The sequence below is a fragment of the Lissotriton helveticus genome, chromosome 3_1, assembly GCF_964261635.1.
Source record: "Lissotriton helveticus chromosome 3_1, aLisHel1.1, whole genome shotgun sequence".
In the NCBI taxonomy this organism is placed as follows: domain Eukaryota; kingdom Metazoa; phylum Chordata; class Amphibia; order Caudata; family Salamandridae; genus Lissotriton; species Lissotriton helveticus.
The window spans coordinates 973159811-973183013 of NC_136061.1; the positions used below are offsets into that span (position 1 = coordinate 973159811).

The 23203-nt window shown below is 45.5% G+C and overlaps 1 protein-coding gene across 5 annotated transcripts in view; it reads left to right on the top strand.

The window, feature by feature from the left end:
* TRAF3IP1 (TRAF3 interacting protein 1) overlaps window positions 1-23203 on the top strand; it is a 337634-nt gene that overhangs the window by 292245 nt on the left and 22186 nt on the right. For all 5 annotated transcript variants that reach the window (XM_078681404.1, XM_078681405.1, XM_078681406.1 and 2 more), the window contains 2 exons: window positions 5663-5699; window positions 19275-19351. In XM_078681404.1, coding sequence (XP_078537530.1) covers window positions 5663-5699; window positions 19275-19351 — 114 coding nt within the window. The remainder of the gene's footprint in view (window positions 1-5662; window positions 5700-19274; window positions 19352-23203) is intronic.

Consider the following 23203-nt stretch of genomic DNA (forward strand, 5'->3'; position numbering starts at 1 on the left):
GAGATGTAGTGCAAGAAAAAAATAAAGCAACAGAAGAGAGCCTCAGAACAAGTAAAAGCAAAGGAAAGTGAAAAGAAGAAGTAGGGGAAGAGAAAAGGAGGAATGAGCAGAAGTAGGAGTAGAAGAAAAATCAGAGATGCAATAGAGATGCAATAGAAAAAGGAAAAAGCAGAATAAATAGCATGAGCGATATGAAATTACAACAGAAACCAAAAGGAACGGTAATTATAGGCCAATGAGAGAAAAAAGTGTTCATAGATAAAGAGGTAAATGAGTGAACCAAAAGGAAAATGGAAAGGCAAAAGAGCGGAAGATGTGAACATGAATAAGTGGAAAAGTAGAGTGGCATGAGAATGAAATATGTAAAGAGAAAAAAGCGAGGCCAATGGACCCAACAAGCAACTAAGAGGAAAGGAAAGAGAAAGAAATAGAAAGAGAAAAACAGCAGAGAAGAGAATGGCACCAATGTACCAGAAGAGAATGGGGAAAATATCAAAACAAGGAAAAACATGTCAAAAAGGGAAAGGGAGGTACTTACAAAAGGTGGTTTGAGGAGAGTACAATCAGGAACAAGGACGGACGAAAACGTACGTGACGGTAAAGGGAGGGAGGTAGGGCCATCTGGAGAAGACATAGCAATCGGGGCCAGTGAGACGTCCAACCAGAGAAACACTACGGAACGCAAAACATTGATCTGTGGAGGAAGAAAAACAACAGGAAAAGTCAACGTCAGGTGACAAAGGCAAAAAAAAAAAGGCGAAGAATGGGGACTACCAAGAGACAGAAAACTACAATAAAAAAGGCAAACAATGAAAAACAAAAATGTGTCATGAGAACATGCGAACTTGAGAACATTTAAACCTGAAAAACCAACAAGCATAACAAACTAAAATAGCAATCTACATCATCAGAAAAGTCACGGTGGGAAAGAAGAAGGGCCAGAGGAATCCATGTCAGCCGGGCCACAGGAATTCAGGAAACTCCGAATTCGCATAGGATCCTCATAGGTCGTAGTCTTATTATTGTAGGTGACTTTGAATAGGCAGGGGTGGAAAAGACCATATCTGGCACCAATGGAACGAAGATCAGGTCTCATGTCCAAGAAGGCCTTACGGCCGCTTGCAGTGGCTCTGGCATAATCGTGCGCGAAGAACAAATTGAACCCGACCATGTAAGGCGAGGAGAAGCTCTGGCCGCTGAGAGGACTTTCAACAGGTCTGTGTATTCTAGGAAATACATAATTACACCTCTTGGTTTCGTTGATGTCGAAAGAGAGGAAGAAGCCCGACCAAGCCTGTGAGCACGTTGAATATTGAGCGAGGTATCTTCGGGCAAATGCAGAAGTTTAGGAAGAAAAGACTTGAAAAAAGTAATGGGGTCACTCCCCTCACAACCTTCCACCAGGCCGTAGAGGAGGAGGTTGTTACGCCTATTCCGATTTTCAAGGTCCTCCACCTGCTTCTGGAGAGAAGAGATCTGCGTATGCATGTGGGTGACTTTAGTAGCAGAGTCCTGAAGAGAAGAAACACTTTGCTCCACCGATGTCATTCTTGCATCCATCAAAGACCAGTTGTCAGTATGAATCTGCAGCTTAGTATTGGTTTCTTCCATGAAGGGGCGTAGGGCCCTTATCTCTTCAAGTAATAACTCCATTGAAATGGTCGAAGAGGATTTAGGAGGTGAGGGTGGGTCTTTTTTTAACCTCTTAGAGTTAATTTTCCCTGAAGCCTGTGAAGAGGCTTCCATATTCGACAGCGTCTCACTAGGAGGGGGAGATTAAGAGGCTTCTAAATGAGCCAATGCCGTGAACAACTTGGAGTTCTTAATATAGTTGCGCTTCTGAACCTTGCCAATAAGATCCGCCATCAACTTGCCCGTGAAGTAAAAGCCCACTGAAAACACATTACAAGGTTGGAAATCAAAACAGGCACTTTGCAGGATCCAATATATGCGTAAAATAAAGATGCGCAGTGAAAAGGCTTTAGACCCAAGCTGTATTAGCAAAGGACTGTGTAAAGCCAAAAGAGAAAATCATTCAAGTCTGTGAGTCCAGGAGGTACAGTTTAGAAGCATAAAATGGCCGCCGAAGTTGAGGAGGCAGGAAATTTCAGCTTGTATGAATAAAAAATGCCAAATAAGTAGAAGAAAGTCACCTGAAATGTAAGGGCAGCTCCTCCTGTGCCATAAGAAATGATTTATTTATTCCAGGAAGACTCGGGGGGCCAGGAATCCATCACGTGGTAAGACGCGCTCCTGAGGCACTTGCAGGCATTCGCAGACAAAATGGCGGTCGCGGCCGATGCGGGGCCACGACCGGAGAAGAGACCGGCAAATAACCATAAAGCAAAGGAGCAGTAGCGCTGAAATTGAGCTCAGGACATGCCCAGGACCTTCCGCCGACGGGAGCTGCCTCCTGCTGCCTACATGAAGAGCGCGAACCGCAAGTTTGCTCCGGTGTGGACGGAGCACCTACGCCGACGCCGCCATTCTCCGTTTGTAGTCATCTTGGCCATGAGTGAACAAAGAAGTATATATTATTCTGTTAGAGCTACAGTTTTCCAGAAACATGTGCTGTTTGAACTGTCTCGTTATTGCAAATATTCTTTGCATATAAATAAAGTATATTTTCATTGTGGTCCTTCTTGAAATGAGAGAATATTTAAAAGGCATGCCCTTATTTAGGAGCCCTACAGAAATTGAAAATGTCAGTTTTCAAGGGTAAGTGCATGAAAGTAAAGTATTGAATTAAAACTTCTAGTCCATTCATGCTATATGATTTTAGAATTAAACATGACAGAATAGGACTCTATCGGAGTTCATATAGTAAATTTAGTCTAAATGCTCGGATTATACCATCGTTTCCGTTGTTGTAACTGCCCTATTCGTCTTATTGGACCATCTGCGTCAAAATGTTGCTATCTGACCCATGCTCTAATGATTTCTTGTGGCCCCCTTCAGTTTTAACCAAACATTGGTGTAAAACTCTCCGATACTATGGATTAGAACCTGGATGCTCACACATTCTTAGTGGGTAAGAGTTGGCATTAGCCCTCTTTGACCACTGTTAGCATTCTGCATAATAAATGGCAGCCGCAGCCCGTGCAGGTAAGAGCGGTGGGGCCGGGAAGGGCGGGGATATTTGGACATGATGACGAGGTAAAATTAATTATTTATTTAATTTTCCCTCGTGGTCGTGTGTCAAATGCCCATCCCCTCGGCCCCACTGCTCCTACCTGCACGGGTCACGGCTGATAAATGGCCTTTCATGTTCAGGTTACCGTAGAAAATTGGGCTTTGGCCTGCAGTTTCTTTGGTTGGATTAAGCTGTTGTACATAAGACCACTAGTAAGAGTCGGGGTGGATGGGATTCTGTCTGATGCATTTTTCTTCTGTAGCGGCATGAGACTGCGAAGCCCACTCTCTGTGATTGATGCTAGAATGAAGGGGCATTGTGCAAAACTGGATCTCTCTCTCTCTCTCTCTCTCTCTCGCTCTCTTTCTGTCTCTGTTTCTCTCTCTCGCTCGCTCACTCCCCCTCCCTCCCAACGCCCTTCAGAATTAATATAACTGGTGTGCTAACATGGACATGTACATGCTATTAGAGAAACTCTGACCAGTTTCCTCATATGTCTACACTTGGTTTTTTCTGCTTGTGGGAAGTAAAACGCAACAAATCGTTTTTTGGGGGGTTTAAAAATAAAAACATTTTGCTTAGTGGCCTCATGCCGCGTGCCCAATAAGTAGTATTTTCTTCAAGCACTCTACATGGGCAATGACAATGGCTGAAAACATTTTTGACTCAGCAATTCTTAGCTTAATTGTAAACGTACTCACAACATCTCAGTTATGTTACTGCTTTTAAACACCTTATAGATGGTTGGCACATCTAAATCACATTTTCTCTCTCAATCTCTCTGTCCTCTTTCTCTTTCTCTCAGTCCTCTCTCCCTCTGTCTCCTCACTAAGTGACAAATCGTGTGTTCCTGCTGGTTTCCAGGTGCCACTTCATATCCTCTCTAGTTTGGGGTAGCTGGCTGTGAACACTATATTCCAAAACTTATTGTTGAGCCAGGATAATTTAAGGATTGAGAGGGCTTAAGGTTCCTGTCATGTTAGCAGGTATTTGTTTAGTGCACGACTACCAACGTTTCTTGATGCTCAAGCAATTGAACAGTGAAAAAGCACTTGTTGATCATTATTGGTCAAGTGCGTGAAGAAGTGAGAAGAGAATAAGTGCCCAAAAGACTTCCTGAAGTGTAGTAGTCAAGGTGCCTTTGTCAGATGGAGGGGTGAGATGTTCCATACTGTTACATCGGTGACTGAAACGGATTTATCCCCAAAAGTAACTGGTTTGACTTTTGGTACTCGAAGCAGAAATGTATACTTGGAACCCAGGGACCTATATGGCGCATACAAAGTAGATGTACTTGCCAGGAATGGGGGGCTTTTAGAGAACTGTTTTGTGCACCATAGTTAACGTTTTTAAAATAATGTGTCTGTGCACTGACAGCCAGTGCAAAGCTTCAAAGGTTGGTGAAATGCTGTCATATTTCCCAAGGCCACGCAGGAGAGGAGATGCTGCATTATGCACAAGTTGCAGTTGAGCAAGTAGGCCCTCAGGGATATTTAGGAATAAAGCATTGCCACGTTCTAGATGCGATTGAATGAACGCCACAATCATCAGTGCCCTTAATTCCTGGCCCAAAAAAAAAAGATGTTTTTCAAGCATTTCGAGTGGCAGAAGCAACTTTGGTGACATGGGCTTGAAGTCCAGGATTAGCAACAGTTTGGATGCCAGCTACCGGAGGAGTGGCTAAAACACTGTTTACATATAAAATGGGACCCCGGTCTGATGTAACTGAAACGCCAGGGGTCCAGTGTACAGACTAAAGGGACAGGGAGCACAATGGACCTCTGGGACACGCCACACTCAGTTGATCTCCACTATAGGGAGGGTTCATTATCATTGTGGTCTATTGATCAGAAAGGCTTTCAGAAAGTCTTTGATATCACAGTCTATTAACCCCTTTGCAATTCCGCCGCAGCGCTAGGGGAAGGGGGGGCCGCGCGGCGCTCCCATGCACGTGACGGAACCGCTCCGTCACGAGCCTCGGGTGGGCTGTGCTTGTGACGGAGCGGTTCCGTCACGGCCCCGCCCGCGCAATAGAACGTGCCGCGTAATCAGCGCCACCCAGGCGCGCCGAGCGGGCCGTGACGGAACCGCTCCGTCACCAGCACAGCCCACCCGAGGCTCGTGATGGAGCGGTTCCGTCACGAGCATGGGAGGGGTTAATCTGGTAAATAGTATTTTATGATCAACTGTATCAAAGGCTGTGGTGAGGTCAAGGAGCACTAAGGCTCTTGACCGCTCCATAGCCATCATTCACCATAGGTCATCCATTATTGCCTTATCAGAGTGTCCATGGTGAAGGCCCATCATAGCATCCAGTATTCAGCTCTCTTTGTCAAAGACACGGATGTATACGTTTGTGTTTATTAGTAATTTCTAGATCACCACGTGCTGTTAACTAGCTGTGTTACAAAATCTAGAGATGAAGAAGTACGCGTATGTAATTTTCCCAGACATCAGTACAAGATTCCTATCTGCAGGCATATAAATATTGTGGAATCCCAAATAAGCGTCTTTGCTTTGTATTTGCAGGAGCCTGCCGTTGAACTGGATGGGGACGAGAAGCACGGTAAGGCATGGTGTGTGCGTAGCGCAGTGTGTTGAGAGCACAGCTTTATTCTGTGAGCTGACATTCAGTCTACCGTATTGTGGAGTGGGGGGAGCTGCAAGATTAGAAGCCTGGAGATCAGTTTTCGATTTGATTTTGAGTTTGTGGCTAGATGTTGTGTTCCTGGCTGTGAACCCCCTCCCCTCCTCCATTTTGTTGAGTTTATTTTAAATGTTTTAGAAGCATCTTCTCTTCTTCAGCCTCGTAAATTGCTGTTCCAGCATGCAGGTCATTGGTTGAAATACTGCATTCTAAAGCGTTTCCCCTGCATAACATCTGTTTACCTGGGCAGCTAAATCACCTGTCCCTCGACAAAGAGCTTTCTGGTCCTTTGTTACCTCATCCTGAACTTCATGAAATCATACCCCAACCCCATTATCACATGCGCCATTCTAGAATGGGGGCCTTTTCCAACTATGACCCTCGTTTTCCTGTGAAAATTCGAAACCTTTGTTTCCGTAATGTTTTTCTTTATAGAGCCACCGGTGTTTCATTGCCGATACTATAATTGAGGGTCTGGTGCGTTGCGCTGACTCCTTTTGGACCATTCACTGGTGCTCTAGGCGCACAGATTGTGTCCTGCATGGACCTAGTCATTCTGATATGGCAATACGTACCATGCCATCATTAGGCTCTTATGGACAAGATGAGGATGGCATCCTGATAAGTCATTTTACTAAACCAGCTCATTCACCCTTTCAAAATCGGTGTTATTGTGATGTATTATTTTAATCCCTAGACTGCTGCACTTTCATCCTAAAGGGATTTCAAAAGTGGGTCTCAACATTTAAAACTTCTGCACCTAGAGCACCTCCATCCCTCTCAGCCATCTATGCAAATTCTTCAAATGTGAGGGAACGCTTCAACGACATAGCATTCTTGTAACTTAGTCCCCCGAAGAGGTTCAGGAAAAGTATGACATTAGTCACCTGTCTCAACCTGTCATCTGATTTATATATATAACTGGTTGTGTTGTAGGCATGTGTTTGTCATTAGCAGGGCTGTAATATAGTGTTTCGTTATGCTGTGTTCTGAGCTATCACAAGTGTAAGAAAAGTTATTTATTGTGTAGTTATCTGTTTTGTAATGAATGAGGGCGTCTGATAAGCTCCATAGAGATGTTTTTTCTATAATCAAATCTTTCATACTTGTTCAGAATTTGCTAAAAGATAGCCAAGCTATAGAGCTGAATGGTGCATGCAACCTTTGGTGGCTATAAATGTTCCTTTCGTAGGATCAGAATAGACCACTTGTCGGTGATCAGAGTTAGTTGTTCAATACCTACAGTAATTTACTCAGGTCCTACTAATCATCTCAGTGGATTGAAGACATTTATCAACACCCTACTTTTCATTTCAAAAGTTGCCCCAAAAAGTAGGGACAGCAATCGTACATCGTTTGAAAAGTTTTGTTTTCGTTGTCATTGCTGCCGGATTAGTCTATTGCCCGATGACATTTATTTCTGCATGGGCACTGAATACATTGGACTTCATCCCTAGAGCTACGTAAGTCCATAGCATTCTTTTATGCATAAAAAAGTTTTTTTATTGGTGTGAACAACTGATGAGTATGAGGTTCAGAATGCAAATATGCTTCTTTACTGTTAGTTGCAAATTAGTACACATTCGGGTAATGCAAAGGCTCCTAAATGAGAGTGGACTTCACTGATTTCTGCAAATCCAGACTTAAGGCTTTTTTTCTTTTTGGTGGGAATTGTAGATATTTATTTACTCTAGTTAATTGTATTCTTGTCAGTTATAGTTCATCTCCTCCACCCTTAGGGCCGATAGCTCTGTTATAGAGCGTCAGAAATGTGATATTATATCATCAGATAGATGCGTTTGCCAGCAGATTTGCCAAATTGTGGTTCTCCACAGATGCCCATCTGGATTCAGAAACTTGCAATAGCTTCTGCACCCCGGCGGGTGGCATTATTGCCTAATTTGTAACATGACATGCGGAGCCACATGTACGCGCCACCCCTGCATGCTGACATAAGTTCCTCTTTTTCAGCACACTTTTACTCCGATCAAGAATTTTGAGTTTTCTAGTGTACATTATTTTGACATTGTTGCAGGTATGTTGTACCCTGAAACAACAAGGTATAAACCGTACTGCTCTTGATGTAAGCAGATATCTGTTAGGGACCCGCATAACATTTTTCTTTGGTGTCTCAGCACCAAACATGTCTTGAAGTCCTGCCGCAAATACTTCCTGATGCCCTTGAGGAGAATGGCGGAGCAGGAATCTAAACTCCACATCACCGAATGCAAAAAATAAGGTAGGTCACATTCCAAGAAATAAGGCCATTCCCGATCCTGCTCTGTTCACCATCTTTGGGTGAGTTCAAGATGAAATTAAAATGTTACGTGAAGAAAAAACGCAAAAGGTGCAGCCTGAGCCCCTTGTCCCTTTGACGCTTTTGTTCTATTGGGGCACCTCATAGTGGGTACTCTACAGGTTTGACTCTGACACCAAACTCTGATCCGTGGTCATCATTGACTCCACAAAAGATTGCAGCCCTCAATATTCTGCAGCTCTTCAAGATGGTTTGGGATCCATCTGGTGTGCGTTCAAGCACCATAGATCCATCAGGACCTCTACATGGGCTTCTGCTGGTAGGCCGTCCCTCCACATCAACTGACCACTCTGTGCCACACCCTGCTCCACTTTCTGCACCAGGCTGTGCTTCAACTCCTTTGTTACAGGTCTGTGTTTTTTCTTTATCCGCTATATACCTGGCTCCAGAAGTACAATTACTGCCGTCTGGCCTGACCTGAATTGCAGCTCTGGAACTGACTTTGGCTAAGGCCCGCTGTATGATATGCCATATCATCACAATAGCGCGACCTCAGTATGAGGAATACTCGTCCTGTCCCCTTGCCCTGCAGGCAGTATTTCAGGTGGATGTAGGTCCTCTTTGCTTCCGACTCTGATACTCTTCAGGGTATTGAGGATGTTCCCCACAATAAAGACTACGATGAGTAGGCAGACCAATTGACCTAGAAAACACTAGTGGCTTCTACAATTCACCAGAGACATAATTGAATTTCCCATTAAGGGCCCCCTACCGAAGAAAGTGCTACTTTTGAAGTGGTAGTACCAAAAGCCACAGAGGTGCTAGAATTGCAGTTGCCTAGACCAGAAACTACGGTTATTTTTCAGGTAGAAATCTTGCAGCATAGGCCAATTCTTTTGACCCTGCCAGTCAGTTGCCTGATTGCCAGAAAGCATGGGCTTTATTCAGGCGATCCAATTTTCCAGAAGCAGCATCTTACTCCAGAGAGTCCTATAATTCAGGTCTCTACCAGTCAATCCAAATTATTTTCCCACTGCTGCACTAGACAGAAAATTGAAGAAAATATACACTATGTAAAAGAGTATTTTATTGGCTTGGCTGGTGCTCCAATCCCTAAGAGCAGTTTATGTCTGTGGTCACTACAGTCATGCCATCCGGAACATGGCAAACAAGATTTTGCCACCTTTGTCTGAAGACTTCCGCAGTTAATTTGCACAGATGATACAGGGTGGCCAAAATGCATTGAAGTATGTTTTGAGTACCAGCCTGGATAGCACAGATACAGAGCATCAGACGCCATGCCTAGATGCATTGGATATGATTTTTGAGCACCAACCAAGCCTCACCTATTGATATGCCTTTTGATGGAGCATGATTGTTGAGAAGGCTGATTCTACTCTAGAATGGTTCAAGGGTGGCATGGCTGCAGCTCACTCTTTGAGGCTGCTTTAGTCCACCTGCCAGTCCCTCCAATAGTATCTGGTCACCAGCAGCGTTAGCAGTCCTCCTCCACCTCCTTGCCCTGTCCCACTGTTGCTAAGCCCCTTTATCAGCCATTTGGCCACGTATGGCACCAAATTCAGAATTATATACCCCACTAGTGGTCTACAATGTTGTACCCATGGGTCCTTTAGATTGCTCTGCAAGGTTATGTCCTGCAAATTTTTGTGAACCTTGCCTCACGTCCCTCCAGTTTTTGCTCAGATTCTGCGGGTGTCCCCAGAAGCGATGATGTTACCTGCCAAAGGATCAATTGAAGTTTTACCTGAGGCAGAGGGGGGACTAGATTGCTATTCCAGATACTTTCTGCTTTTCAAGAAGGATAGAAGTCTGATACCTATGAGTCTTGAACTAATTCCTCAGGAAGGAAAAGTTCAGAATGATGATGCTGGAATAGTTTCTATTGGCCTTGGATCCGGAGAACTGGATGGTTTCACTAGACCTGCAAAATGCATACTTCCTTATGTCGACCCTTTAAGCCCTCAGAAAGTGTCGCTCTTTGAGTATTAACAAAGGTCTTGTCATTGCTGAAGGCTGTTCTTCGCAACTAGAGGGCGCAATTATTCCTGTAGATCAGCTGCTCGCTGTTGTAGACTGGATCTCCATATCCTGAACTATTTGCAGGCTGTTGCTGTTACTATATACTGTGGGATTTTCCATCAATTATCCAAGACCTATTTTCAACATTCCCAGGGGCTTCCCTTTATTAGGGCCATGCCAAATAAGAGTATCATGAGGACATTTTCATTTACAAGAGTCCCCCCCTTGACAAGAGTAGCCATTTAGACTATGATTACAATGTTTCAGGCTAGAGCCTTCTGTCCTAGCCTTGACGGTACTGAGACAGCTATGTCTTTTGGAGTCTCGCATCCTTTCGGTGCCCCGCATTTGTTGGCACATACGGGTAGTTCAATGAAATCTTAAACTGGTGTTGGTACCGCACTAGCCTGCCTTATAAAGAGGGCTGGGGTATCCGAGGAGGCGGCATGCGACCTTCAGTGGTGAATGTCAAATACCAATCTAACATGCAGCAGACTGTTCTCCTTTCCTCCTTTGGAGGTGTCAGTGGTGACAAACGTGCTCACTTCAGTTTGGGGCGGTTACACGGATTAGGTAGAATTCAGATGCCTCTCTTCTCCCATAGAATAGCATGATCACATCATGCTTTCTTTCCGTTTTACTATCCGAGCATTTCTAACTTCCTTCAAGAACAGGTCGATCCATGCACTCACAAAGTGATTATTACCATGTGTTACTCCAACAAGCAAGGTGGAATGGGGTCCCATGCCCTCAATCTGGAGACGATGAGCCTGAGGTGGCGACTGGATCGTCTTGAGATAGTTCAATAGTGAGTCTCCTGGCATGGTCCCTTAATGTAAATGGCGCTAAGCTCAGTGGGCATCATCTTGCAGATCCGGATTGCTTTTGGCAACCGAGGGTGACAAACAAGATCTTCACTTGGTGGAGCATGCCCTTGGTAGATCTTTTCACTATCTTCAAAAATGCACAATATCTGATAGAGACTTGTAGCCACAGATTCCTTACCTTAGAATTATCCTGAGGCGTCAGACTGGATCCAGAAATGTTTTGTAAGCAGTATCTCTGAGCGCCAGCTGGTGGCGACTTTCTGCTCCGCATGGCATTGTCCACACCGGAAGTTAAGTGTGTGGTGGCTATGTAGGCACCGCCTCAGTGTGCTGACACATTTCTTTTCTTTGTGTGTCCTCAGTCATTTCTAACTATCTTTTTTTTTTTTTATGTTGTCGATGTTGTCGAAACTTTTTAGAGACTTGTCTCCTGGTGTGGCAGGGATGCCCACGAGGAGGCTGGATTCAAGCCCTGCGGCACCTGTCACCGACCAATATCGGTGACAGACCTGCAACTTGTCTGTCTCTGGTGCCTTATGCGCGACCATGATTGTGGCGTCATGCAACAAAAGTTCTTGATGGAGCGGTCCTTCAAGGTCCTTGCTACTCATCGTGCGATGCCTCGAAGGTCTTGATCCTGGTAGACACAAAAAAACAGAAGAGCAAGAAATCGAATAGGTCTTCAACTTTGCCCCATCTGTCGAAGTCATCCGACGACACGAGGGAGCTTCAACACTTAAGGCCTGACTCGGCTGTTGAGCCTGCCCTGAGCCATCTCCACGCCTCCCTAAGTTTCCGGGAGCGATCCCCGGCCAACTTTGTGAATTTTATGAGCCCATATACCTCATATTCGGGTGGCTCGTCCCTGCATAAAATCCTTTGGGCCTCGCAGGTTCAGGAAAGGCCCCTACTGGTCTTCCGCTGGGGGATTCGGCCTGTGCCGCCAGTTGTTATCCTTAAATCCATAGACCGATACGGACCAGCACCAGTCGATCCACTGCGACCTTCCTCGGCACCGGCCCCACTGCCGACGCTCCAGGCGACCACGTCCCCATTATTATCCCTGACTTCAACTCTAAACCGGATGAGCGTTGTCCAGCGTCCGCTCCAACTGGAGCTGTGCCATCCAGGTCAGAGTCTGAGCTCTATGCATATGAGCTAGGACTCAAAAGATTGGGAGAGGAACTGGACTCTGATGAATACCAGCTCCTATACCCCAATGAGGATGCCTGGTATGAGTATTTGGCAGTGGACCGAACTCCTCCCCCAGATAGTGGCTTGGTCTCTCATCCTACCGTGGCTACGGAGGAGGGCGCCTCATTTGCAATGGTGGTGAGGAGGATAGCCAAGGTCCAAGACCTTCAGCTGCCCTCAGTGGCTGTCAAGACAAACGTCTTCACAGAGGTGCTTCAACCGGGAGTCACTCCCTCTGAGTCGCTTGTCCCATTTAATGACGCCCTCATGGACGACCTACTCTAGCCTGGTCCAAGCCCTGCACAGGGGCTCCTGTGAATAGGACAATTGCCCCCTGTATTTGCTCCGCACCCCACCCCGGAGAGCTTGGTGGTCAAAGACTCCACTTTCTGAGTAAATCCTTGCACATTCCCTACTGCCTCACTGGATAGGGAATCCAAAATGCTGGACACTTTGGGCAAGAAAATGTTTTCTTCTGCCAGCCTGGCACTGTGATCAGTGAACACTGCATGCCTTTTGGACTGTTACTCCCATTCACTCTGGGATTCGGTTGTGGAAGTGCTGCCTCTGGTCCCAGAGGAGGCCCAGGCATTCTTTTCCAAGCTATTGCTGACGGGAAAGAAACAGCTAAGTTCACAATTTGATGTGGGCTGGACTCAAATGTTGGCTGGACTCGACTGACTCACTAGGCAGAGCGGTTTCTTCTATGGTGGCCTTACGGCATCACGCCTGGCTGAGGATGACTGGCTTTATGGGGGATGTTCAGGCTTTGCTCATGGACATGTCCTTTGATTGCTCCCAACTCTTCAGAGGCCAGGCGGGCTCCGTGCTAGTGCACTTCAAGGATAGCAGAGCTACGGCCAGGTCTGTGGGAATTTGCATGGTCCCTTGCCTACCCCAGTCTTCCTTTCGCTCTTTTCGTGGCCATGGAAGGAGTTTCCAGCCGCATCTCTACCCACCCAGCAACCATGGCACCCAAGCTTCCCAGACTCTGCTTGGCCAAGGACGCTGTATCCACAGACCCGTGGGTCAGGCAGCCAGAGGTTGGGCCAGTCCACCACGCCTCCATCAGCTGCAGACTCCAAACCTCATCAACAATCATGGGCAACCAGGAGGAGGCAGGGTACGCCAACACCTGCACCACTAGAGGTCGATAACATCAAACCGATGGGTTCTTCAGATTGTCTGAAGGGGCTACTCTTTCCCCTTCATGACCACCCTTCCACCCAGGCCACCCACTTGCAACAGGCTGACAGTGGACCATCTTTCCTTACTCTGACAGGAAGTGGCAGTTTTATTGGCCAAGGGAGCCATAGAGAGGGTGCCGGCAGCAGAAGTAGGTTGTGGTTGCCATTCTCGCTACTGTCTGGTGCCCAAGAATGACGGAGGCCTCCTCCTATCGTATACCTGTGCCCTCTCGATTTCTTCATAAAAAAGGAGAAATTCAAAATGCTCAGGCTCCCTGAATTCCTGTCTACCATCTACCCAGGAGACTGGATGCTAGCGTTGTACTTGCATGTTTCCACATCCCAAACCTGCCTGCCCTCAGACGTTACCTGTGGTTCATAGTGTTTAACGAGCACTTTCAGTTCACCTCTTCCCCCCCCCCCCCCTTTTGCCCATCTGGTGTTTACAGAGGTGATGGCCGTGGAAGCTGCTCATCTAAGGAGATCAATGGTGCCAGTTTTCCCCTCTATTCACAACTTGCGGTTGAAGGCGGGATCATCCCAGGCAGTCGACTCCCACCTCCAGACTACGGCGGACTAACTGCATTCGCTGGGGTTCTGTATAAACATGCGAAAGTCTCACCTGACCTTTTATCAAATGCTCCCTTTCATTGGAGCTGGTACAGTTCTGGGCTAAACCTCTTGAACAGCGAATCCAGGCTATTCAGGCTATGATGCATATTTTCAGCCTCTATCCTGGCTTTCAGTGAGACTGGCTCAGAGGCAGCTAGGCCTCATGCATCCTGCTTGTGACACATGCCTACTGACTATGCAGTGGGACCTAAAGTTCGAGTGGGTGCAGCATCAGGGAAATCTCTCTGACATGGTCCATATCTCGGAGGGCACTACAAAATATCTGCAGTGGTGGTTGACAAACCACAGTTAGGTCAGCGGCAGAACCCTCTCCCTTCCCCAACCAGATCTGACAGTGGTGACAAATGCAGCACGTCCTCGCTGAGGTGGCCATTTGGGAGAGAGGTGGAGATCCGAGGACTCCACATCAACCTGTTAGACATTTGAGTGATCCAGCTGGCATTAAAAGCATTTCTACCCTTCATCAAGGGAAGGCTAGTGCAGGTGTTCACGGACAACACCACCTACATGTAGTACTGCAATGAACAGGGCAGGTGGAGTTATGGACCCTTTGTCAAGAGGCCCTAAGCCTCTGTACATGTCTGGGACATCACCCTGGCTCTCTGAAGGCCAGGGTGGACAAACTCAGCCGAAGAAGCCATGCAGATCATGAATGGCACCTTCATTCAGAGGTGGCACAAGGTCTCTTTCAGCAGTAGGGAGAGCCTTGGTTAGATCTATTCACCACCACCGAGAAAGTGCAGCATCAGCAATTTGGCACATTGGAGTCTATAAGGCGGCTCTCGCTCAGAGGTGATTTTCATCTGGAATGAAACTCAGACCTCCTGTACGCCTTTCAGTCAATACCACTCCTGCCCAGAGTTCTAAAGAAGATGAGACATGACCGGGCCCAAGTCCTTTTTGTGGCTCCAGACTGGGCTTGGAGAGTTTGGTGTCTCGAGCTGTTGAGCATGGCTGCCAGTCGTCTGATCGGGCTACCTCTTCGGGAGTATCTTATGTCTTTGTAACAGGAGGGTTCTCCACCTAAACCTATCAACCCTCTGTCTTCATGTGTGGAGACGGAGCGGCGACAGTCGACAGCTTTCAACCTTCAGCCCAAAGTCTGGACTGTTATCTTGGCAGGCTCGGCAACCATCCACCAAGACGATATACGCCGGATGTTGGAATAAATTCATGGCAAGGTGTGCTGAGAAAAAGGTTGATTCTTTATCTGCTCCCCTCTCACAGGTTCTTTTGTTTATCCTTACCCTGGCCCAGTAGCTATAGGCAATGTCTTCTCTGCCTCCTTACATCGTGTGACAAATTGGTCCTTCAGACTCGAGTATCCTTCTTGCCGAAGGTAGTCACCCAGTTCCACGTAGGCCAGTCTTATCACGTATCCTACCTTTTACTCTCTACGGAGGAGGAGAGACTCCACCAGCTGGACACAAAAAGAGGGTTGTCATTCTACCTTAACCGCACAAACCCTTCTGGGAAGATGATCAACTCTTGATTGGATCTGTTGAGGCTAAGAAAGGAAAAGCCGTGCAAAGACGGACCATCTCACTGTGGATTGGGCTCTGTATTAAAATGTGCTACGCATTGGCCAAGAAGCAACCCTCAGGGGGTTTGCTTGCTCATTCCACCAAAGGACAGACGGCTACCACTGTGTTAGCACACGGAGCCCGAGTCTTGGACATCTGCAAGGCAGCAACGTGGGCCTCTCTGCACACATTCACTAAGCACTACTACCTGGATGCTATAGAGATGCTAGAGTAAATTATTTTAGTTGCAATTTTGTATTTAAGCAATTGTATCTGCACGGTTTTTATGGTTTTACTGTTCTGCAATGGTTTTAATCAACTATGGAAATCAACCTGACTTCACTTGACTACCTGGTTGGTCAGGTTCATCCGTACGGGCACTTTACCCATTCGGTCCTGCAGGACTTTTTGTTGTAAAAGTGCTTTGCAGACCCATCTTCAAGGAGGTATTGCGTGGATATCTGTTCTAAAGTAAGGAATCTGCAGCTAGAAGTCTATCAGGTGAACAAGTTACTTACTCTGTTAATGCCTTATATGGTGGAGACTCTAGACACAGATTCCTTACCGACCCACCCATCCTCCCCACTCTGCAATCTGATTTCTAGGGATAGGGCTGCTCCCTTTTCAGGACCCTAGTTTTACACTCCAGTAGCCACTGTTCTTCACGGATCCGTGCTGATGGCGTGGAAAGTCGTGGAAACAAACTGTTAGCGTGCTGGGGTGATGCCTATATAGGCACTGCGCATGTCACTTGTGGCATGGACGATGCTGATGATGCCACTTGAAGCAGAGACACACCATCTACCAGCACGTAGGGGTACTACTCACAAAACATTTCCAGATCCAGTCTGACGCCAGGGGATAATTCTACGGTAAGGAATCTGCGTCTACATAGAGTTTCTACCAAATAAGGCATTACAGAAGAAAAGTAACTTGTTCCTTCGTCTCTTTTGTCCTCTAGAGATTCTTCCCAGAGGGTCTTTAGGGGACGCCTTCCACCATCTTTGAGATTCGGGCCTCCTATTTGTATTTCGGCCTCTGCCGCTGTTTCATTGGGGCCTCAAAAAATATCAGATAAGACCAAGCACAGCTGATTCTGGTGACCCCGAATTATGACAGAATTGTATAGAACTCACAGTTGCTGCCCCTCAGAATCGTTTGTCCACTTAGGCTTCCTCTTCAGTTGGATCTTCTGTCAGAATAACAAGAAAGGGTGTTAAACCCGGATCTCTACAATATACAACTCCATGCATGGAAATTGAGCAGAGCAAAGTGAAAGGATCTGATCTTCTATAAGAGGTGATGAATGCCATTTTGGCTGCTTGATGCGCTTCCACAAAATCGATTTACTGGATCTGCTGGTACAAGTTCATCACCTGGTGTGAGGAGAAACACATTGACCCTCTGATGTCCTTTTGTTCTTGCTGTCTTTTGCCTGGTTTTGCTTTGGGCACTGTTAAACCTCATTTGACAGCTCTGTTGGTGTTCATTAAAAGGGCTTTTGCACATGTTTCCCTTTGCCTCTTAATTATGCCCGATTGGAATCTCAATTTAGTTCTGACTGTCTTTGTGTGCCCCTTTTGAGCTTCTTCATAGTTATACCATGGCACTTCTAACTCTGAAGACCGTATTCCTCATTGCAATCAATTGTGCTTGTTGCATCAGTCCAGTGTCCGTGCACAGCCCTCTTCGCAAGCAAGTTGCTTTTTAGGACTTGTACATTACATCATATTCCCTGTGATCTTCTCACTGCTACTTCCCTCTGAGGAGGAAAGGCTACACCGGTTAGATCCACAGCATGCTCTTAATTTCCACAGTGTTAAGGAATAAGGACATTGGGTGCACAATCAACTTTTTGTTGGATCAGCCTGTGTGAAGGAATGAAAGGCGATTCAGAAGCAGATTATTTCCCTTTAACTTCATTGTCCTTTGAAATAAAGTGAGTTATGCCGTCCTCTAAAAGGAATTTCCGGATGGCCTTGGAGCTCGTTCCAGCAGGGTAAAGGCTGCAACTATGATCCTGGCTCAGGAAATTCCTGTTTTGGCCATCTGTCAGGTAGCACATGAACATTCATCCATGTATACATTCACCTAGCTGTACTGTATCAATTCTCATATCCTCATGGAGGGTCATTTTGCTCACTTGGTCCTGCAGGGCTTCCAAGTGTAAAAATCCACTCCTCAAACCGACCTCGTTGGAGGCGGCATTGCGTTGATATTGATTCACAGGATGAGGAATCCATAGTTAGAAATATTCATGAGAAGCATAAGTTAATTTTAGTAACACTGTTTCTGGTCAGTACTCTAGCTAACCTAAGATATCTCACCATTCGCTTTCCTTGCCGTTCTCCGATGTGGAGTTAATATGGTTTGAAGTTAGGTTTTGCACACTGTCAACGTTTCCAATTTGTCAGCCATGTTAAACGTCTGCACCTGCGGAAAAATCCAATGAATAAACTGATGTCTGCCTGCAGTGGTGGAACCTGTATGCAGGTCTGTGCCATCGTGTCTGAAGTTGCGACAAAGGCTGGTGGCATGGTATGCATAAGCTGTTGCAAGAGTTTCCGAAATCAGCATGGGGCATGGGAATATTCACAAGGTCAGTAATCTGTGGTTAGATTGAGCATCCACCAAAAATAACTTAAAAGCCCTCGAAATTGCTGGTGAGAGTGATATGACCGCCTTTCCCATTTCATAGATTTGTATTTTAATTTGCTGTGGGCTACCATACTTTTTGTTATTCTTGGTCTTTGTCCTGGGGTGCCGATTTCTCTAAGTGGCAGCCTTTACGTTTGTAACGTAATATCCTTGTATGCATAATCCTCTGTTTCTTTTCTTTCATCAAATCTGTGTTGAGTCCTCAGTAATGATTTCTTTGTTACCCAAACATCTAGGGAACACTTGGAGCTTGTGTCCTCGGTCAGTTTGAGTCCTTGTATTTAATATTTGTTAACTAAGCGAGTGTAACCCTATTGCACAGAAATATGGTGACCTCTCGCTATACACCGTGGTCCACATTCTCAAATAATTACCCATGTCATACTCTTTTAATACTCCTGGTTTATTCCTGAATTCAAGGATTAAGCCGGGAGCCCTTCCGGCTTGGTGCTGACTTATTCCGAGAATTCAGGAATAAGCCTGGAGCACTAAAAGAGTAAGTCACAGCAAAATCTGTGTCATAGTTGCATATGTTTTCCTTGCCACCCAGAAGGATGTTGGGTGTCTTCCATTTATGGGCTATTTTCACACTGAAATCCTGGGAGCGCCCTCTGGATGCTCCCTTTTTTTGCTACTTAGAGATGTTTGAAAGGTTTAATACTGCGCTTTGCTGACGCATTCCTGTGGGGTGTCCTCCAACTTAAATACTTTGCCACTTGAACACTTTTGGCTCTGAAAGAACCCTTTAAACCTTTATGATCCAGGCTGAAGAGAGTTCCTGAAGTGAACCGACAGGCTGGGTGTGCATGTTGTAGAGAGTCCATGTACTGACCAGATGCAATGAGAAAGTGGTGGCTAAACAGAGTATCTGAACTGACCAGAAACACACCGGGGTATGGGTTGTACGTTTTTGCTAAATAGTTATTCAGAAATGGGAAGCGCTGATTGTAGGGAGTCTTTAAGCTAACCGTACTCGGGGAGATAACCCGAGGAATCCCCAACTTATCAGATACAAGAAACATGTAATTTGGCCTATAAATGTTAGCTTTTGACCAGCAGAGAGCAGTTAGCTCTGCAGCATATCATTCCCCACCTTCCACTGCTTTGTCTATAGGATGTCTTTCTCCTTTTGTGTTAGGGGAGATAAACCTGCGTGACTTATTTCTCGTCCACAGGTGGACTTGTAAAGAAAATTCTGGAAACTAAGAAAGACTACGAGGCACAGCAACCATTAGCCAAGCCCACTGAAAAGGTAATGTAAGTCTTGGAATTAAGGTGCATAGTACCCTGTAGCTAACGCCTATCACAACTGGCTTATACCTGGTCCACTAAGTTCACAAGTAGCCTACTCCTTTTCTGGTGTATACATAAGATATTTTATAGAAACAGCCTTTTAATCAGAGTCCGCTGCATACTTACAGAAATGGTCATGAAGTCATCCAACCCCCATCATTTAAACAGCACAATGATAAAATTGCCTGTACACACGGAATTATGGATCACCCAAAATCTTAAATCCATTAGATCCAAACAGGAAGTAATTTTACTACATCCAGAATGTCTCTTTTACGAACTTAATTCATACACTTGCAGTCACACCTGTGAATGAATCCACGCAGCCAGCTGTTTCTCAAGAAAAAGGTTTCTCCTTCGATGAAAAGCTCACAAAGATAATTAAATTGATATCATGTGGGAACATAGAATTGTTCATCCTAGTCCGAGGTATAGAAGGTTTAGTGGCACTTATTGTCTCCACTGGATGCTTGTTTTTACTTGACCCCATCCGGTTTGTTGACGCTTTAATCCATTTTGTCTTTGGTGTCCACTATAATCCTGTCTTCCATAGCCGGTCTACCAGACATGATCTACTTTCCAGCCTCCTGATTCTCACTCACTGCCTTTCTATGCTCCATGGACTTCATGTGTTATGATATGCTCTGTAACTGATGTAACTATGTAACTCTGTTTTTAATGTTCACCTCGTGTAAAGCGCTCTGATACCTACGGGTCTGGCCAGCGCTATATAAAACTATGCAAATAAATAAATGAATAAATAGTTGGCTTAACACCACCTCCCAGAATACAATACCCATCTATAATTAATCTAGAATGTGGCTGAGAGCTTAATCGCAAAATAGACATGGGGATCCTTGATCCCTGCTCTTCTATCAGTCTGTTGGGTACCCATGACATTAGGAACAAGTGTACATAAGGTACCACCCCACACAAATGCCATAAAGCTCTACCTTGCCTTAGTAACATGGAATAGACGAACTCGGTCTTTCGGTTTTCCCAAACAAATTGAGGACATTTAAGTTGTATATTAGTATTGTCTGATATCTATATTACTAAGAAATTGCAAAACCACTGGTATTAACCTCTGTATAAAATTAGGTATTATAGAAACATATCACCCCGAGTGTCCTTGTGCATGCGCTCTGCCTCCATGTCTCTCATAGAAGTCTCAAAATCACGGCTGTCCTTCACTGGCAGCAGTGGTTTCTCATGCTCATTGGTTGGTTTGGCAGATCCTGCACCATTCCCTTCATTAATTCATAAAATATTTCAAAGCGTTGTTATTCTGACAAGATCTCTTCAGACAACCTTCCATGTTGTACTGTCTGGATTTGTACTTTTGTGGAATCATTTGCTTGTAGTTCGTTTTCAGTTTTTTAATGTTAAATATATTAAAAATGTAAAGGAGGCAGAAGATACAGAAATGGAGACTGCTGTTGCTCTGGACCTGAAAGATAAGGCACGGTGCTTTACAAAGCCTTCAAATAAATGCATGTACGGGGACCGCGGAACACTGTATGTGCGGGTTTCTATTCTGGAATATTGCATCGGGTTCTCGAAGTCCCTTCACCAGAAGGATAAGCACAAGGTGAAGACAGCCAGGTGAATGACTTCCCAAAAAGGGGATTGTCCTAGAAGAGGACTCGAGGAGTGCTACAAAGTTTACATGTGCATTAAAGAGCAAATGGCGACCTCGTGCAAAGAAGCACATATTGAAGTCCTCGAGGGAATGAACCATGATACACAAGGCCCTTGTTTTTTAGCTCCTGGGCAGGGGTCATAAAATGTCCCTGGCAAAGCAGAGGAACGACATGGATATATATATTTCTCCTTTTTGACAGTCAAAAGATGTAATCCCTTGAGTCTTGGGGGTGTCAACAGGTTTGGAAGAAATACATTAGCTTAAAAATTTCCTGTTTTGGACAAATGTATTATTTCAAAGATTTAAGGTCAGAATGTGCAGGTTTATGCTCTTAAATAGTTTGTGTTGATTGTCATCAGGGTTTGTTTCAGGTTGACGTGAATAATGTTTTATTAAGTTGTTAAAATAGTAGGTGTGAACTATTGTCTCTAATGTCCCATCTTCTGTGTACAAACGTCAGATTTGAGGTTCATATGAGTGGCATATATGCCAACATTTTAAGAAGAGGAAAGTAAAAGATTTAAAAATAAAAAATCGGGAGAATGTACTTCATCCCACTGACCTCAATTGAAGCAGAGGCAATATCAGGCGGGAGACAGACAAAATAAAGCCATTATTGGCTTCAGAAATAGGGAGTCTCATGCCTTAATTGGGTCTAATGGCATGTATGCATGTATTGATAGCTACGCTTATTTGCCAGCACCACAGATAAGGTGCCAAAGGCGCATTTCCTCGGAGTACCGGTAGGTGGCACTGGTGCCTCTTTTGATGTTCCAGGCCTTCATTGTGCGTTTGTGGCGCTGTTTTAATGTATCTCAGTTTGCAGTAGAGAAAACACCAGAAATACCATTCCCGATATGTTAGTGTGAAGTGTGTATTAGAACGCATGTACGGTAACCCATTGGTTTTTACGAGCTGCTGACGTGCCTAGTTATTGCGTAAGTGTGGGATTTATTGGCGAGACCTGGCTCAGTGTGTGTCAGGCAGGGCTTGACCCAGAAAAAGAGTAATCGGCCACAACCTCTGTGTCATTTTAGGGGCCTGGAACTACTTCACAAAGTCTTGGTTGCGAATGGCATCGAGCTTTGCCCCGGAGAACGCTTTCGGCAGGTCTTCGAACTGCGCGCTCGCGCTGTGCGCCTGCGCCACCGGCTGCAGCTGTGTTCCTGTGCCACCGGCTGCAGCTGTGCTCAGAACGGTCGGGCTGTGGGTTGAACCTTACTCCTCCCCTCGCCCGCATTTGGCGGCTATCAACCTCCTGCAGTAATACAGACCCTCCAAATACGCAACCTGCCCCCATGGACGTCCAGTAAGCTGCCTTCTTTGCTGACCAGTATCGCCCGCCAAAAATGATATTTCACCGGTCGCCTAAACGTGCCAACCCTCTTAAGCATCGGCCCTCGTCCCCTCACCCTCATTTGACAGCCACCTGGTTGATAGGTGTGTTTAACACTAAAAAGCTGTGCGTTGAAGCTACTCTGTGGAATACATTTCAGGAACAGCAGCAAGAAATTCGCCCTTTGCACTGTACACGCGTTTGTTGTTGCAGTGTGCATTAAAGCATTGGAAGCATGTCTCTCTGGACCAGTGCTTTGAAGCTGTGCTCTTTGAAATACTCCATGGAGCTGTGCTTTGAAACTACTCCACGGAGCTGTGCTTTGAAGCTACTCTCTGGAGCTGTGCTATGAAGATAATCTCTGGAGAAGTGGTTTGAAGTTCATCTCTAGAGCAGTGCTTTGAAGCTGTGCTCTTTGAAACTACTCCATGGAGCTGTGCTTTGAAACTACTCCACGGAGCTGTGCTTTGAAGCTACTCTCTGGAGAAGTGCTTTGAAGCTACTCTTTGGAGCAGTGTTTTAAAGCTGTGCTTTGAAACTACTCCACGGAGCTGTGCTTTGAAGCTACTCTCTGGAGCTGTGCTATGAAGATGATCTCTGGAGAAGTGGTTTGAAGTTCATCTCTAGAGCAGTGCTTTGAAGCTGTGCTCTTTGAAACTACTCCATGGAGCTGTGCTTTGAAACTACTCCATGGAGCTGTGCTATGAAGATAATCTCTGGAGAAGTGGTTTGAAGTTCATCTCTAGAGCAGTGCTTTGAAGCTGTGCTCTTTGAAACTACTCCATGGAGCTGTGCTTTGAAACTACTCCATGGAGCTGTGCTATGAAGAT